Here is an 18,158-nt window from a genome sequence, read left to right as displayed (position 1 = left end):
CCCCCACTCACGTGTGGAAGCAGATGAGCTGCATGCTTGCCTTCCCTCTGCACGCATCCAACCCTCGTATTCATCCTCATTCACCACCAAGCCCCCTTGCACGATTGTATGCATCAATAGTCAACCGTTAGGGCTGCACGATATTGGAAAAACATGCGATATGCGATATACTTGCTGAACATAGCGATATCGATATTATTGCGATATTTGACATGTACCTAAAGAAATTACATTTTTTATTACCTAATTAAAGAAAATCATTTTTCATGGGGCAAAATAAGCAATCTTCGTGTAATCTTAGTTAATTAATTGTAATTATGTCTTGATAATTTTCAACTATTGAATGGCGATGCAGATTTTAGTTAGCGTTTGACTGGTCAAATTCATATAAAAAGCATAAAATTCCATATAAAACTTATTGCGTGCCTTTGCGATATGCATATTGCAAGGGCCAATATCGCGATATCGATATGTTTTCGATATATTGTGCAGCCCTATTAACCGTAGGATTGATGTTGACAAACATGACTGCACAGCATTACAAAAAAACAAAACAAAACTATGAAATGAAGAATCTGATGCGTATGCGATATGAAAACATCCTCAATATCATCACATGAGTCGTGTTTTTTTTGTTTCTGACAGAACTTCTCACATGGTCACGTCCATGCAAATATTTTTGTGTCACAACAGTATTGATAAGGTTTGCAATCACGTCTATACTTTTCCCAAACTTTGGGTCAGTTTTATTGGATGGTCACATGTCAGAATAAAATCATGGAAGCCTTTTTTAACTAATTGAGAAGTAGGCAACACATTTTCTTATTATTGCCTATATTTTTATAGATATGCCAAGAATGGCGCAAACCCCAAATCAAATGAAGTTTTGGACATTGTGTCAAAACGTAAATTAAAATAGAACACAAACTTCCCTCGTTTATCACGGTGCTTACGTTACTAAATTTACCCCGCAAAAGACGACAAAATCCGCAGAATACAAATCGATTCGAGTCGGCCAACCTGTTGTTTTGATTCCCCTGTATGTCACTTGCGAAAGAACATAACACAAATGCATGCAAATTAATCAATGGTTAAGACACTTAAATAATCAGACAACATATTTCTTTTTAAGAATAAATTACATGGTGGCCTTTTCAGGAATAGTTTTTTTTTTTTTTTTTTTTTGTCATGGGTGCTTCACAACGGGCTGTTTGAGAACTGGAGGAGGTTTTCCCATCATTCTTTGTTGTAATTACAATTAACACTTTGTACAGACAAGGTGTTACAGTGGTGTTGTTTCTAGTTGTGTATCAAATCATGGCTACCTTTGGTCATTAAATTCTTGTGACTTTTGATGACACAATTAGTGCAGTCAGTGCTATATATTGTATATTTTAATGGCCTACTTTTTTTTTTTTTTAATTCGATATGGAAAGTAGTTGTTGTTGTAACAAGAAAGCAATAACACGGTTAGAGTAACCAAAGGCATAGGAGTTCACTTCATGGACCTGAATAGCAGCCCATAAATCAGCCCGGCCCAACGGGAATTCTCCCGGTGCTCCAGATTAGCCACTTAGGACCTGAACATAAACAATACTGTATTTTTGCAAGGTAAGTCTTTTGAACTGTTGGATAATTTAATGAAATGTGTAATAGGCAATAGCAGTCTGCCAGCAACTGTCCGCTTGACTTGATTGAATACTTCTAGCTGACATTCATGGTAACCAATTGTAATAAGTTCACTGTCCATTATAGACTAATATCGGGTTGCTAAATGTTGTGTATTCGTCTCTTCTTTATTTTTTGTCTATAGTTCAAAAGGAAGAGACAAGACACATGCACTGCAGTATTGTCTACTACAGGGGTGTCAAACTCATGTTAGCTCAGGGGCCACATGGAGGAAAATATATTACCAAGTGGGCCACATCGGTCAAATAACGGTATATAACTTAAAAACAATTGCTGTCAATTATACGCAGATTTTCTCTATTTGTGTGCCAGCCCTAAATTACGGCGCTCAGCTGTAATCATATTGTTCCAAAAAAAATCATACAAATGCAAATGGGATGGAGTCCTGGATGTGTTACATCTACCCGTTTTGCATATATATTGTTCCCAGAATGCATTGCGTGGCGCAGTTAATGGCATTATAAGGACGCTAATCCTTGTCATATCTATTTGTGTTACCAGTAATTTAATATGTGTCATATTTAACACATTTGTCGGTCTATGATAATAATAATAATAATAATAATAATAATAATAATAATAATAATAATAATAATAATAATAATAATAATTAAACAAACCGTAACTTTAAGTTGTGTGTAAAGGACTACTTGTGAAGTTACAAATTTTATATATTTTTTACTGCTGTCAAACGAATTTTCAATCTGATTAATCACACTTTTTAATTTTGATTAATCACGATTAATCAGCTAAATTACTTGCGTAATATTAAATACAAAATACCGTAATGTTTTGACATTAATGCATTTTATTATCTGAATGTCATTTGCAAACATTGATCAAATGCATGCGTGTATTGCTCAAAACATAGCATCATATCAATTGGGTGCAATTCATCAGTTATATTGCAAAGAACATGCTAAATACTGACGAAAACTTGGTAACAGCATCACATCAACTGGGTTCAATTAAGCAATTATTAATTAATTAAATGCGAATAACTTTTGTTTTATCTAAAGTCCCGTTGAGGTGTTTTGTTTTGTTTTTAAAGTGAAATTTACCACCGAGCACACCGACTGGAGTCATCTCGCCGGCCAGATGAAACCCCTTTGTGGGCCTGATCCGGCCCGCGGGCCTTATGTTTGACACCGCTGGTCTACTACATTATTGGACTGTATTTTTGTATTGACCCAATTTGTTACTTGTACAGTGGAACCTTTACTTACGAACGTCTCTTCACACGAAATTTTCGAGTTACGAAACGCCTCAACGGGAAAATATTGCCTCTTGTTACGAAAGAAATTTCTAGATACGAAAGGTAAAAATACATTACCGAACGCAGCATACTTTCGGCTATGGCTATTTCCTACCATAGGTATCTATTAGCCTAGATACTAGATCGGTGTCTGTACAGCGTCCTCATCATTCATCCTGAGGCCCATGAGGTGTTCCGATAGTTTTTCGTAAATGTATGAACTAACGGTCGACGAATTTGTGCAAAAATTCAAACAACTGGTGATTGATGAAGGCACAGTAAGTTTTTAATTGCGACGAGACGGGCCTTTTTTTGGAAAAAAAAAGATGCCTCGCCATACCGGAAGTTTCCATGAATTTCAGAATTTGTTTAAAAGAATCGGCCAGAAAAAGTGTTCACCAGTCGGGCGTTTGCTCACTAAGATGATGTTTGCCTTGGACATTTACGAAGCATTGTTTGAAAAAAAAAAAAAAAAAAAAAAAACATCCTTGGATCAGTTCTTTGCAAAACAGTAGGCAGAAAAAACACTTCTGAGAGAGGACATGAACCAAAGAGGGCAAAAAACGATGAGGACAGCAGTTAAAAAGGTAAATGAGCATCATTTTTATTCTTAACTCTATTCTTTGTTTTTACATGACGCACAACTCTCATTCATTGTGCAATAATCTAATTGTAACATGTATTTGTTACATGTTTTGATGCATTTTTATGCTTTATAAAACATTTATGTCTGAATTTTGGGAGGCTCGGAACGGATTCGGGCATTTACATGGAAAATGCGTCTCTACTTACAAAATGTTCTACTTAAGAACTTTCTTCCGGAACCAATTCATTTCGTAAGTAGAGGTACCACTGTATATTAATTAGTTGCATTTTTACTTAAGTTAGTAATGTATTCCAAAACTTTCTGCAGGGACTATGACTGCAAATTAACTGAAGCTTGAAGGTGCAGACAAGCGAAGCGAGTGCAATGGATGGATGTTCTCCGTGCTTATGAAAAGGTCACGTGTCAAGCCGGGAACAGGCAACAGGCAACTGGCAAGTGAAAAACAACCAAGTGGGGATTCCACATCGCATTACAGGTTAACGAGTGACGCGAAGGAGAAAATATACTTTGAAGGCGATTAAGAAACGGTCGATTGTTACCTAACTTTTTTTTTCCTGCTACGACTTTAAGTCATCCGGAGCAAACTCCTCCCTCCGGAGTTGCTGTGCTTGTCATGCATCGGAATGACAAAACCCGAGTGCGGGTACAACGCGGAGGAGCTGAAGTTGACAAACATTTGTTTTGCCTTGGAGAAACAACGCACGTTTCAAGGGTGGATACTGGACAAGTTAACCCGGATTCGCTTAGGTGCATCAGTGGAAGGCTCACTCGCCCCGCTTGATGGGAAGAGCGAAGAGGAGGAAAAAAAAAAAAAAAAAAAAAAAAGGGGGAAACGCTCTCCGCTCAGCTCATGCGTCAAGCCGAACGCTCGTCGCGGCCGCGGGGCTCCGGGTTTTGCGGGCTAAAAATGTAGTGTGTCGCCGCGGTCAAACCGGAGCATGTAGAACGAAAGCCCGAGCTTCGACACCGAGCGCGACATGTCTAATGCGACGGCGAGTAAGAGCGTGGAATGGCTGCAAGTGGAGTTGGACTCGGGCGCCACTTCTGTGCTCCTGCTCGACTGCCGCGCACACGAGCTGTACGAGTCGTCTCACGTCGAGGGCGCCATCAGCGTGGCCATCCCGGGCCTGATGCTCCGCAGGTTCAAGAAGGGCAACATCCCCATTCGGACCATCATTCCGAACCACGAGGACAAAGAGAATTTCGCGCGGCGGTGTCAAACGGACACGGTGCTCCTGTACGACGAGAGCACCGTCAGCTGGCCGGACAGCGGAGCCCCGTCGTCCGTTTTGGGCTTGCTTCTTCAAAAGCTGTGGGAGGATGGCTGCAAAGCGTATTACCTGGAAGGTATGTGTCGGAGTAAGTTACTTTTGGAGGGTCAGCTAACATGTCGCTAACTCCATCTGGTGTTAACTAGCGTTAACTTGAAAAGGTAAACACGCGCTTATGTCACTAGTAGTAGTAGTAGTAATTCGTCATTAAGGCGAGGCTAATTGTGTTTTTTTTTTGGTGCTTGTTCTGTTCGAAGAGACGCGACAAGTTTTACAGCACGTTTAAAACTTTTTTTTTGTTTTCTTTAAGCCGACTGCAGTTTTTTTTTTTTTTTTAATTAATTAATGTGAATTGTTTGTGGAACTATCGGTCCCCTCCAAATACGCCGCGAAAGTTTACTGTGTGCTTGTTAGCAGACTCCAAAGTTTTTTAGTGTGCCATTGAGATTCTCAATTAAAATTCCAAAATGGCTACGATGTGTTTTGCTGTGCTGGAGCATGCATGCATTTCATGAATGGTCTGTTAGGACAACCGGATCTACTTGTGTACTACGCCACTTCACTCCTTGTGCCGCCGCAATCTTCACTGAAATACATTGTAACTTTTTTTTAATTTTTTTTTTTTTAATTCTCTTAACCAGGAAGCTGATTTTTTTTTCTTCTCTTGTGTGTCGTTTTGGCTCTCCGCCAGGTGGCTTTGTAAAATTCCACACCGAGTACCCAGAACACTGTGAGACGCTCCTCGACAGCTCCTGTCCGAGCTCCTCTCCTCCGCTCTCCTTTCTGGGGTTTGGAAATTTGCGCATCAGCTCGGACTGTTCAGACGGGGAATCTGACCGAGAACCCGGCAGCGCCACCGAGTCGTCGGAGGAGAGCCCCCTCCCCAGCAATCAGCCTGCCTTCCCGGTCCAGATCCTTCCTTACCTTTACCTGGGCTGCGCCAAAGACTCGACCAACCTGGATGTGCTGGGCCAATACAACATCAAGTACATCCTGAACGTCACGCCCAATCTCCCCAACATGTTTGAACATGACGGACGCTTCAGGTATAAACAGATCCCCATTTCGGACCACTGGAGTCAAAATCTGTCCCAGTTCTTCCCAGAGGCAATATCATTTATAGGTGAGTGTGCCCACAATTGTTTTCTTTTTGCTTATTATCACAATGACGTGCTATTTGGAAATTTTAGATTGAATTCAACTCGATAGACCTTCATGTTTTTAATTCAGGATGTTTGATACCACTTTTTTTTGTACTCTTGAAGTAGTCACCGATATCAAGTAGTACTTTTGATATATAAAAGAAACAAAAAAAACAAGGACAGATAAAGACCTATATAATCCCAAATTCCCAATTTTGCATTTTCCCTTAAAATGCATCAAATTAATGGCAATTTTCTATTATCTGTTTTCCATTTTTTTCATAAAATACACGTGTTGTACTTGTATTTACTTATTAGGGGTGTTAAAAAAAAAATCGATTCGGCGATATATCGCGATACTACATCGCGCGATTCTCGAATCGATTAAAAAAATCGATTTTTTTTTTTTTTTTTTTTTTTTTTTTTTTTTTTTTTTTTTTAAGAGCTCAGAATTGTTCATTCGGTAGTCTTACCGATTCAACGTCTTATCATCATTGCCTTTTTTTTTTTTTTTTTTGTGTGTGTGTGTGTGTGTGAATCGTTTTTTAAACTTCCATTTTTAATGGAAAAATATTCAACAAAACGTCTGACTTCGGGTTAGGATTCACACCTTGAGCATGGAAGAATGTTATGTGAACGGAACATTAAGCCTTAATATTTTATTTTAATGCTGTTCAAACATGAAACAGATTACAACCTCTATAAGACTGAAATTTCAGATAAATAAATAATACATTTTCATATAAATCTTACACTCTACAAGCTTACTGATTAGTATTTTCTAAATTTGAATGAAAAAAAATCGCAACAATCGACTCATAAATTCGTATCGGGATTAATCGGTATGTAATCGAATCGTGACCTGTGAATCGTGATACAAATCGAATCGTCAGGTACTAGGCAATTCACACCCCTATTACTTATACATATATAACTCTAGATTAATAATCCAGTGGCCAGAAAAAAGTCCCAATCAAAATATGTGCTTGTACATTTTAATCGACATCTGTCACATGTATTTTATATTTTCTTATGATATATTTGTAATGTAGAACATGACTCCTAATCAGCTGTGTGATTCTCACATGGTTGCTTATACTGTAGTTAATTGGTTTGAAATTTTCAGAGTGGAATTCAGGGTACACAGTTGATTTCAAATTTGCTACAGGACTATATTGTTAAAATTGTGTTTTTAACAAAACTTGAGGCCTTTATTATTATTTTTAAGTCATATAATGTAGTAGAGCCTTGTTGTTTTTGTTGCAAATAATATTAGAGCAAATTTTGACACCTGGTGGGATCTATGATGATTATTTCATAGTGTAATAAAGGAAAAGCTTATAGTAAATTTCAGCCATTTTCACATTTCGCAATCCCGTTGGCTCTCGGCTGTTTTACTGGATTTTGACTGATTTTGCAAGGCCCACAGAATATTTTGTTCTATTGCTATAAAAGCATGGAACCCACAAAAAGAAAGATTAAAGGCTCTTCTTTCATCAGGGAAAAAAAAGTAGGTTTCTATCTGTTTCCGTTTTGCAGCAATTAGCATTAGAAGAGAGCTAAGTTTCATCGGTTTTCACAAATCTATTTAAAATTGTAAGTAATTTAACTTTTTTTCTACATGGCCCTGGTTGATCTCCTTTGCTTTGCTGCCACCCGCTGGCCGTTTGTGTAATAACTACCATTTCTGCAACCGTTCTTTGCAGTTGAGTGGCTGCATTAAAGCCTTCTGTATGCTCTAGCATAAAAAACAAAACAAAAACAAAAAAAAACGTATAAATACGTCTTTGGGACACTTAAAACTTTTTTTTTTTTAAAACGTATTTACACGTTATTGGGAGCAAATGAGTTAATGATAATAGTTGAAGCAACGATGCCTCGTTACTTGGGAAGGAGCACATATCTGTGTTTTCCAATTCGACCGATGCTCTGCAACCTCGACCGCTCTTCCAAACCGCAGCTTGTTTGTCAGTTTCATGAGCGGTTCAGGGCCCGAACCAGGAAGGAAGTGGCACTTCCACTCCGTGTGCTGCGTCTGATTGCAGGGTCACAAGTTAGTCTGGAGTCAACCGGATGTTTGCTGCGTGTTTTGTTGATAGCGACTGAATTCCCAGAATAAGTCTCCGGCTTTTTTTTTTCTGTCCTCCGTTAGAGGGTTACAACGGCGTCATTGTGCCCAACTTGTTTTTTTTTTTGTCTTCTTGAGTCACATTGGCCCCAAAAAAATACAAATGTGCTAAATGTGCTGACGGCGGCTTTCTCTCCGCTCTCCCAGACGAAGCTCGGTCCAAGCAGTGCGGCATCCTGGTGCACTGCCTGGCTGGCATCAGCCGCTCCGTCACCGTCACCGTGGCTTACCTGATGCAGAGACTCAACCTGTCGCTCAACGACGCCTACGACTTCGTCAAGAGGAAGAAGTCCAACATTTCCCCCAACTTTAACTTTATGGGTCAGCTGTTGGACTTTGAGCGGACGCTGGGGCTGCACAGCCCCTGCGACAACCGCTCCGCCGGCGAAGGGCAGCTCTTCTTCACCACGCCGACCAATCACAACGTCTTTCGGCTGGACGCACTGGATTCCGCGTGAACGTCGCTTAACGGCGGCGGTCGTTTTAGCCGCTGCCACTTCGGGCGGAGGACACAAAGCCATATTTGAGTCTGCGTCTGATGCCTTATTATGTAACACGCGGAGAAATGCGTTAATCATGTGTAATCGCCATAATAGCCAGAACATGCTCAAATGAGATTGCTCTTTGACTGTTAATTCTTTTTTTTCTTTTTTTTTTTTTAAACCAGCTTTTCTTTGAACTAGTAATGACTGCTGCTTCAATGGTCTTAATTAGTGTTGTTCCGATACCGTTTTTTGGATACCGATACCCAGCTTTGCAGTATCGGCCGATACCGATACTTAAAGGTTTTTTTTTCCTCAACATGAAAAAGCTGTCCTGCTATTGGTTCAGAGCATTCAAGGGCCAATAGGATATCTTAGATCGGCATGCAGTGTCACATGTCACATATCAGTGAATGTCGTGCACCAGCAAGACACATGATGCTGCATCCAAAATTATATATTAGCTTTGGAATTAATGGTATTGGCATGTTACTTGTGAGTACTCACCGATACCGACGCCACTGTTTTAATTAGGGCTGGGTATTGCCGCTAACTCACGATACGATACGTATCACGATACAGGGCTCAGGATACGATACGTATCGCGATACAGGGGTAACGATACGATACGTATCACGATACAGGGCTCAGGATACGATACGTATCGCGATACAGGGGTAACGATACGATACGTATCACGATACAGGGCTCAGGATACGATACGTATCGCGATACAGGGGTAACGATACGATACGTATCACGATACAGGGGTAACAACACGATACATATCGCGATACAGGGGGTCACGATACGATACGTATCGCGATACATATGTATCGCAATACTTGATCTTCACGCCGATACGTATCCCGATATATTACATAAATTTACTTGCATTTTATGGTAACAGTTATATGTATACCTAAAGGATATGTTTGTTATGCTGACTGACAAAAATATTTTTTGTTAGCAGCTCTTCTGGTTTACCACCAAGCGGCATGCCTGGTTTAAATGTGCACGCACTGCAGAGCAGGGAGCAGTTTTTACAAACACACTGGGAAATTTTATTAATAGGCACAAGCCCATAGAGCAAAAATATCAAAGTATAAAAATTACAGCTCTAAAATGTGCTTATTTGACGTATTTGGGGAAATAAAAACAGCATTTTTTTCATGTAATACATTCTATTTTGTTTTTAAACAAAATATACGAAAATTGGTACATTGAGACGTGCCATGTTCAGTTTAGAAGTAAATAAATAAGGAAATAAATAAATAAAAAAGTACATAAAAAATAAATAAAACTGCCTATTTAAAGTTAATGAGCAATATCGATTCTGATGCCTGCGTATCGATACGTGTATTGTAATGAGGCCCGCAACGATATATTGCCGTATCGATTTTTTGAGCACACCCCTAGTTTTAATGCAGTATCGGCACCTCTGCCGATAGCAGTATCGGTATCGGAACAACACTAGTCTTAATAGAATCTTTCTCAATTCCGAATATTTTGCAACGGAGGGAAAATAAGCTACTACAGTTCATCCGGCCTTGAATTTCTGTCCAACTGGGCGGCTCATGTTTTAAGTCAGAATGTTCTCACTCGTGTTTTTTTTTTTTTTTTTTTTTTTAACAACAGGGAGGTAAATGTAAGTGGTTGCATACTGCAAAAAATGACATTTTTAACGTATAACACTGTTTATCACAAAAGACTGATTTGCATGATTGTCTTTCACAGACCTTGTTGTTTTGTTTAAAAAATATTTCTTAATTAACTTTGACAGAATGAAATTGACCTCGGGTAACTGGACCAAGGTTTCGCGTATCTTAGCGCCACGTTAACTCATTAGCTCCCAAAAACGTATAAATACGTCACATTTTAAATGTTTTAAGTTGTCCCAAAGACATATTTATACGTTTTTTTATGCCTAGCATAGAGAAGGCTTTGATGCAGTCTCTCTACTGCAGAAAATGGTTGAGTGGCAGCAGAGTATAAGAAATCAACCAGGCCATGTTAAAACAAGCTGATTTCCCCACAGTTCCAAGCAGAATTGCAAAAAACGATGAAACTTAGCTATGTTCTATTGCTAATTGCTGCACAGCGGAAACAGAAAGGAATATACTTTTTTTTTTTTTTCCCCCTGATAAAAGAAGAGACTAATCTCTCTTTTGGTATGTTCCATATTTTTATAGCAATAGAACATAATATTTCGCGGGCCTTGAAAAATGAGTCAAAATCCAGGAAAACACATCAGTGAAAATGGTTGGGAGTGAATGAGTTAAGCAAGAAAAAGTGTAACATGAGGTCTTACACTAAAACACATAACAGACTGATAATGCGCCTTGTTTTTTTTGTACTCCTGACAGAATCCGGTCCGGGAAGCGCCTGGCGCATAATTAGCTGTCCACTTGCCCCTCGGGGCCTTCCAGCTAACGAGCGAGACTGACACGTGAGAATGATGAGTGAAAGTTGGACTAACGTGTTCTTACCTCACCGAGAGCTTCTTTTTTTTCAGGGATTTTTTGTAAGCATCTCTTATCGCGTCGCGGTCTCTCCCAAGTGCATCAAAGGGCTGTTTTGGTTGCTACCTTTGGTAAAGATGTACATACGGCAAATTGTTATTCTCAAGAATAATGAAGGATCAAACAGTGACCTGATTCTGACCCGTATATATCGTGTATGTTTAACTAAAATGTCCAAAGTATTCTGTACAAGTTTATATAACAAATATATTGTATATTTTTACTTGAATATGCTCTTGCCTGTCTTTCTTTGTTTTGTTTTGTTTTGTTTTTTACATGACAAGCTGGGCTCCCATATTAGACAACAAATACAGTTAAACTCCAAATTGTTCATAATCTTAAAAAGTAGTTTTATGTACTGTAATTCTGCAAGTGCTAATCGTACACATTCACTTCTTTTTTGAATAGGGGTGGGCGAGTACTGATACCAGCCTTTTTTCAAGTACTCGAGTACTCGTGACGCAGACGGGTACAAGCGAGCGATGGCGGAGGGGGAAGACGTTAGGTGAGTCCTCCTTGCCTGTAAGTGGCGCTAGCTAGCTTGCAGCAGTTTTTCACCAAAACTTCACCAGTTTGGAAATACTTCAAAATTGTCAATCTTAGACTAAAAGAGCATTTTTGTGTTTTATTTTGAGCGTTAAGACTATTGAAGAGTGATTTTCCTGTTGTTTTTGTCAAAATTAAAGGAAATATATTAGGGATAGACCAATTATCGGCTGGGCCGATTATCGGTGCCGATATTTGACTTGTTGACAAATATCGGCATCGGCCTTTTTACAAAGCTGAAGGCCAATAAAGCTGGAATCAAGTTATGCCATTAAATAATTAAAAACATACATTTATAAATTATGTTGAAATTTTGGAAAACTTCATTGACAGTAGAAAACTTTAGAAAAGGTATTTATTAATTTATGTATTTATTTATTGATTCACTGCAAACACTGGGAAGTCCCAACACTTTTTAATTTATTAAAAATAATACTTAAAAAAAAAATAGAAATTATGTTGACATTTTGGGAAACTTTTTTTTTACAGTAGAAAACTTTAGAACATTTATTTATTCACTGCAAACACTGGGAAGTCCCAACACTTTTTAATTTATAATAATAATAAAATGAATAAATTTAGGAATTGTTGAAATTTTGGAAAACTTTATTTACAGTAGAAAACTATTTATTTGCATGCTTAGTTTTGAATTTAGCTTAACACATGCTGATGATTTTTTTTGCCTCATCTGTGTCATTTAATCAACTCAAGAGGAAAATATAGTGCAGTAAATGACCTTCCATGACAAAGTTATACACAACGTGTGTAAGGAAGAAGGACTGTTTTTATGATCCATGAAGCAGTTAATTGTCCGTCGGGATTTCATGCCGTGCTGATGCTGTATTATTAGTTCCAGCTTCAGGATTGATATGCTTGAGAAAATGACAGTATATTATACACCAGCCTCCAGCTTTTTGTAACCGCAAGTGTACGGCGCATGAAAGGGCACGCCTGGCGACAGTGCGAATAATGAGTGATGGGCTTTTCCTGCAAGACTGAACCTGGCAAGTCACAACATACCTGCAGGCCAGATCTGCGATTAGGCCTGAAAAGAGCGGCAGTAGGCCACAGGTGTTGCAGCCCAAGATGGGACTGGCGGGCTTTCTTTCATTTGGATCATTAATACTAGGGGTGTAAAAAAAAAAAAAAAAAAATCGATTCGGCAATATATCGCGATATCACATCGCGCAATTCTCGAATCGATTCAATAGGCGGCCGAATCGATTTTTAAACATCCATTTTTGATGGAAAAATATTCACCAAACCATCTTAGGGTTCACACCTTAAGCATAAAAGATATTAATGGAACATTAAACTTTAATATTTTATTTCAATGCTGTTCAAACATGAAACCGATTACAACCTGTATAAGACTGAAGTTTCAGATAAATAAATAATACATTTTCATATAAATCTTACACTGTACAAGTTTACTGATTAGAATTTTCTAAATGTGAATAAAACCCCCCAAAAACAATCGACTTGTAAATTCGTATCGGGATTAATCGTGACCGAATCGTGACCTATGAATCGTGATACAAATCGAATCGTCAGGTACTAGGCAATTCACACCCCTAATTAAGTGTTTTTGATTCCACAACGCATTGACCAGGCAGTGCTGCACTTAGACGCTGCACTGAGGAAAAAATTAAAAAAAAACTTAGTTTGACGTCATTTAACGTTGATGGCAACATACGTCCTGATTTTACTAATCGTTAATAAACGTTTTTTGCTGGTCAAAGATTTAAAGTGCATCTCAAAAATAAAATTAAATCCTTAATTAAACTATAAACATTTTTTGACTGAGCACGTCAAACCATACGATACGGAAAAATAAAATTACATAAAATCAATGAAACTGATCACCAACATTAACTCAAGAGCACAATATTAAAAAAACAAAAAACTTTAACCTGCAAAACCAAAATATATAAAATATATTTTTTTTTTTGCTGTGTGCAAAGCACGCATGCTCAGTGCAAACAAAACCCCTACACCACCAAGCGAATGCTCCCTGCGTGCACTCTGCCAATAATGAGAGCGCCACTGCCCCCTAATGTAGTGGAGGTGCAATTGCACTTTATTCTAGGACAGTAAAAAAATAAAAAATAAAAAAGCATTTTCCCCGAGGTCAAACGTGCCCCCCTGGGGGGGCCCGCCCCCGCCCCACTATTTGAAACCCACTGCATTAATATATTCCATCAATCAAGTGAATAAATCAGGTTTTGGAACCACAAATCATATTTTTCAATGCTCATTCTGACATTGTGATGCCCAATGACTGAATGTGATATTTGGCATCTAGATTAGCATTGTATTGGGACGGGTTTCACTTCCAAATGTAGTACGGAGATACGAGAGACGACTAATCCGATGATCCGCAAACATTTTTTTTTTTCCGCTATGGCAAACGTGCTAGCTCAGCACTTGCGGAAGCAGACGTGCAAGCGTCGGATGGGATTCGAGTCGAGGCTCATTCGCAACGTGTTTATGCGATATCGAAGCCAGTCGGAGCTGGTTGACATCTGCTGCGGTTCGAAGCGCGTGCTTCGCATACCGCGAGGCTGACAGTATGTTCGCAGCTGCTTCTTCCTGAATTGCGCAATACTTGGAAGAGAAATATGTTTGTTCAATTTTATGAATCGACTTTTTTTCTTTTTCTTTTTTTTTAGAGAAAGGCAAGTAACATTTCTCTGTGGACTCCCTTTGCTTGTACAGCAGATGTTCATGCCGGGGGTTAATCCTAATCTCGCTACTTGGTAAACGCTGTCAGCGATGACATCATGTATGTCTGTCATCTTTTTTTTTTTTTTGAAAGATGCCACTTTTATAGGGTCAGCTGGATGAGTGGGATACTTTCCATGTTTGTTCCAAGTCGTGATGGCAGCTGACGTGCCCCAAACGGAGTTCCGTGAATACTTCCAACGGTTGCGTTCGGTGACAGGAATAACTCCGCCTGTGCCGCCATTGAGTCATCTATATTTGTATTATTGGAATGTAAATATCTTAATCTCCTTTTATTTGAAATTAAAGTCATTTTCAGTACTTCATTCTTGCCAATTTATGTGATGGAAGCAGGGAAAATATCTCACCAACAACTTCCGCTAACTACGACGATGAGGCGGAAGTCATTGATCACAACACTGAATTCAGTCATGGTCTGGTCGTGAATGGTTTGCACATTCAAAACAAAAGTGATGATACTTTTACTACTAGTTTTATTAACCAACGGGCACACAACGCAACAAAAAAAGTGTACATTATGGACTATAAAAGTGGTAAAAAAATCCTCAATCCTCCATCCTCAACTGGTCCGCGAAGCATTATGGGATGAGGTCGTCTCCGCCCTCTCGCCAGGGGGAGTGACGTCAGACAAGTCACGTTTTCAGTATGCACGAGTCGACTCAAGTGTACACACTGGAATAGCGGAACAAACAATAGAGGAATTAATGGGATCTTCATTTTCAACCTGGATAGATTTTTATTTTTTGTTTTATAAAAAGTATTTATGTTACAAGAAGTCAAGAGAGACTGCCTATTTTGTTTTTCATAAAAAAAAAACTTTATTTTCATGTTAAAAAAGCCCTTTCAATAAAGTATTTGGAACTCCGTTTCTACCGCATTATTTTTATTTTGAGATTTAGTTATCGGCAGCTGCTGAAAGTAACTAAAAAAGTAACTTTTAATCTAACTTAGTTACTTTTAAAATCAAGTCATCAGTAACGCAATTGAGTTACATTTAAAAGCAAGTAATCAGTAAAGTAACTAAGTTACTTTTTCAAGGTAACTGTGGCAACACTGGAGAGGACACATTTAGAGGCAGTACAAGGCGCGACTATGTGTAAGATTTTGTCACCATACTATAAGATTAAAACTCATTCACTCGCCGCCATTTTCACATTTCGCAGTCCCATTCGCTCCCGGCTGTTTTACTGGACTTTGACTGATTTTGCAAGGTCCACAGAATATTGTGTTCTATTGCTATAAAAGCATGGAACCTATCAAAAGAAAGATTAATGTGTCTTCTTTCATCAGGAAAAAAAGTATGTTTCTATCTGTTTCCGTTTTGCAGCAATTAGCATTAGAAGAGAGCTAAGTTTCATCGGTTTTCACAAATCGATTTAAAATTGTAAGTAATTGAGCTTTTTTTCAACATGGCCCTGGTTGATCTCCTTTGCTCTGCTGCCACCTGCTGGCCGTTTGTGTAATAACTACCATTTCTGCAACCGTTCTTTGCAGTTGAGAGGCTGCATCAAAGCCTTCTTCTGTATGCTCTAGCATAAAAAAAAAAAAAAAAAAAAACGTATAAATACGTCTTTGGGACACTTAGAACATTAAAAAAACGTATTTATACGTTATTGGGAGTAAACGAGTTAAATGTGATCCTATTTGAAGACATCCATCATGTCATGCAATACTACAGGGCTTGAATTTGCATCCCTATTTGATATACAGTAAATAATGTATCTGTAGCGAAACAACAACAAAGTGAAACGTCCTTGGAGGGCAATGTACAATTTGTATCACTTCTGTCCAAGAGAATATAGGTCATGTGTGAGGCAGAGCCACATGGACGATCCGCCCATCTGTTACGAGCAGAAGTCTCGATTCGGCGCCAATTCCACCATCCGCCGCTTTACAGTAGACTGAGCTCACAAATGTGCGTGTTTGCGCTCCAATCCGTTAGCCAAGCCAATGAAAGGGAACGACTGGTGTTGTCTAACATGGCCGACTCGATGCTACACAACACAAAGGTCATCTGTTTTGCTGTTAGCGTCACGCAAGGCGGCGTGCTGTTTGCTGTATGGAATATGATACATCAGGCCAAAAAGCCTGAAAAAAAAAAAGATATATGGGACTCAGGATGGTCATTTTAGCATCTGACAAAAATTACAGGACTGTCTCAGAAAATGAGAATATTGCGATAAAGTCCATTATTTTCTGTCATGCAATTAACTCTTTTACTGCCACGCGTTATCGAAACGTTATCGTTCACGTCATCCTTGAAAAAATTCTATTTCATCAGATTTCGTCATGTTTCATTGTAATTTGGGGCAGCCCATTGAGGAGATACAATGCTGCCATCTGGTGGCCATTGTTAGTGAGTGTTTTTGATTCTACAACCCATTGACCAGGCAGCGCTGCACTTAGATGTTGCACTGCCCATTGATTTAAAAAAAAAAAAAAAACATAGATGCCGTCATTTAACATTTATGGCGGCATACATCGTGATTTTATTCATCGTGATTAAACGTTTTTGGCGGTCAAAGAGTTAAATAAGCAAACATGCCATACATTCTGGATTCATTACAAATTGACTGAAATATTGCAAGCCTTTTATTCTTTTAATTACTGATTATGGCTTTTTTTTTTTTTTACTTGGTCTGAGGAAATATTCTAATATTTCGAGATAGGATATTTGGCTGAAAATGCCATCATCAGCAATATTAAAACAATAAAAGGCTTGCAATATTTCAGTTGATTTGGAATGAATCCAGAATGTATGGCATTTTTGCATATTTAATTGCATTACAGAAAATAATGCAATTAAATTTGCCGTTTGATTAATTAGTCCGACATTTTTATTTTTTATTTTTTTAAACTTTATAAAATCATCTCGCGGGCCGGATTAAACACCTTTGCGGGCCTGATCCGGCCCGCGGGCCTTATGTTTGACAATCCCTGGTCTATGGTTAAGGTGAATGGGAACAAACAACCATGATGCCAGAATGAGACGCGTGTTGATATCATCCTGTTGATGTTTAAGGAAACAAACTGAATCTAAGTGCATAAATGATCTAAATGGTCTTTTTTTTTTTTACAAGATATAAGAGGATTTCCCTTTTGAAAGTGTTCAAAATAGAAAAAGGCCTCCAGTGGTACAATCACGCCAAACAATCGTCATTCATTTGAATGAATGAATAGTTATTGTGGAATTTGCACATTTGTGTGTTTGGGGCTGGCTGTTGTGTGGGCCGTTATGTCCCGGCCATGGAGAAACAGAACTTCAGTGTTCTCAGCGCCACAAGTGGGACGGAGCGCTCGCCATACAATATTCTGTCTGTTCAAGATGCATTCGCAGGCCTTCCACTCTCTTTTTGTGTCGTCGTCCACTTCCTCGTTGCGTATTTATGACAACTAAAACAGCCGACCACTTTCGCAACAAGAGATGGCGCTTATCCAACTTTCAGTGTCATCATTCGAGGCGTCAGTAATTTATTAATTGTCTTAAGAGACTTCGACTTGACTTTATTGATCCCTTTGGGATGTCCAGCAGCAATAAGAACAGATAATAAAATAAAAAATAAGGTTATTACACCAGAGATTGAATTAATAATTACAATAATAGTAATGATGATAATAAATAAAAATTCAATCAATCAATAAATAAGGTAATTACACCAGAGATTGAATTAATAATAATAATAATAATAATAAATAAATAAAAACTCAATCAATCAATAAATAAGGTTATTACACCAGAGATTGAATTAATAATAATAATAATAATAAATA

At 38.5% G+C, this 18,158-nt stretch overlaps 1 protein-coding gene across 1 annotated transcript; it reads left to right on the top strand.

Moving 5' to 3' along the window:
• The first annotated feature begins 3,861 nt into the window (after positions 1–3,861).
• LOC144013360 (dual specificity protein phosphatase 7-like) lies at positions 3,862–11,325 on the top strand. The gene is made up of 3 exons (XM_077512104.1): positions 3,862–4,898; positions 5,514–5,945; positions 8,240–11,325. The coding sequence occupies exons 1-3, from the start codon at positions 4,529–4,531 to the stop codon at positions 8,548–8,550; spliced, it is 1,113 nt and encodes a 370-aa protein (XP_077368230.1). The 5' UTR covers positions 3,862–4,528; the 3' UTR covers positions 8,551–11,325.
• The last annotated feature ends 6,833 nt before the right edge of the window (positions 11,326–18,158 follow it).

This window comes from Festucalex cinctus, chromosome 2, assembly GCF_051991245.1.
Source record: "Festucalex cinctus isolate MCC-2025b chromosome 2, RoL_Fcin_1.0, whole genome shotgun sequence".
NCBI classification, from domain to species: Eukaryota; Metazoa; Chordata; class Actinopteri; order Syngnathiformes; family Syngnathidae; genus Festucalex; species Festucalex cinctus.
The sequence above is the reverse complement of the archived record's forward strand: the minus strand, read 5'-3'. Positions and strand labels throughout refer to the sequence as shown.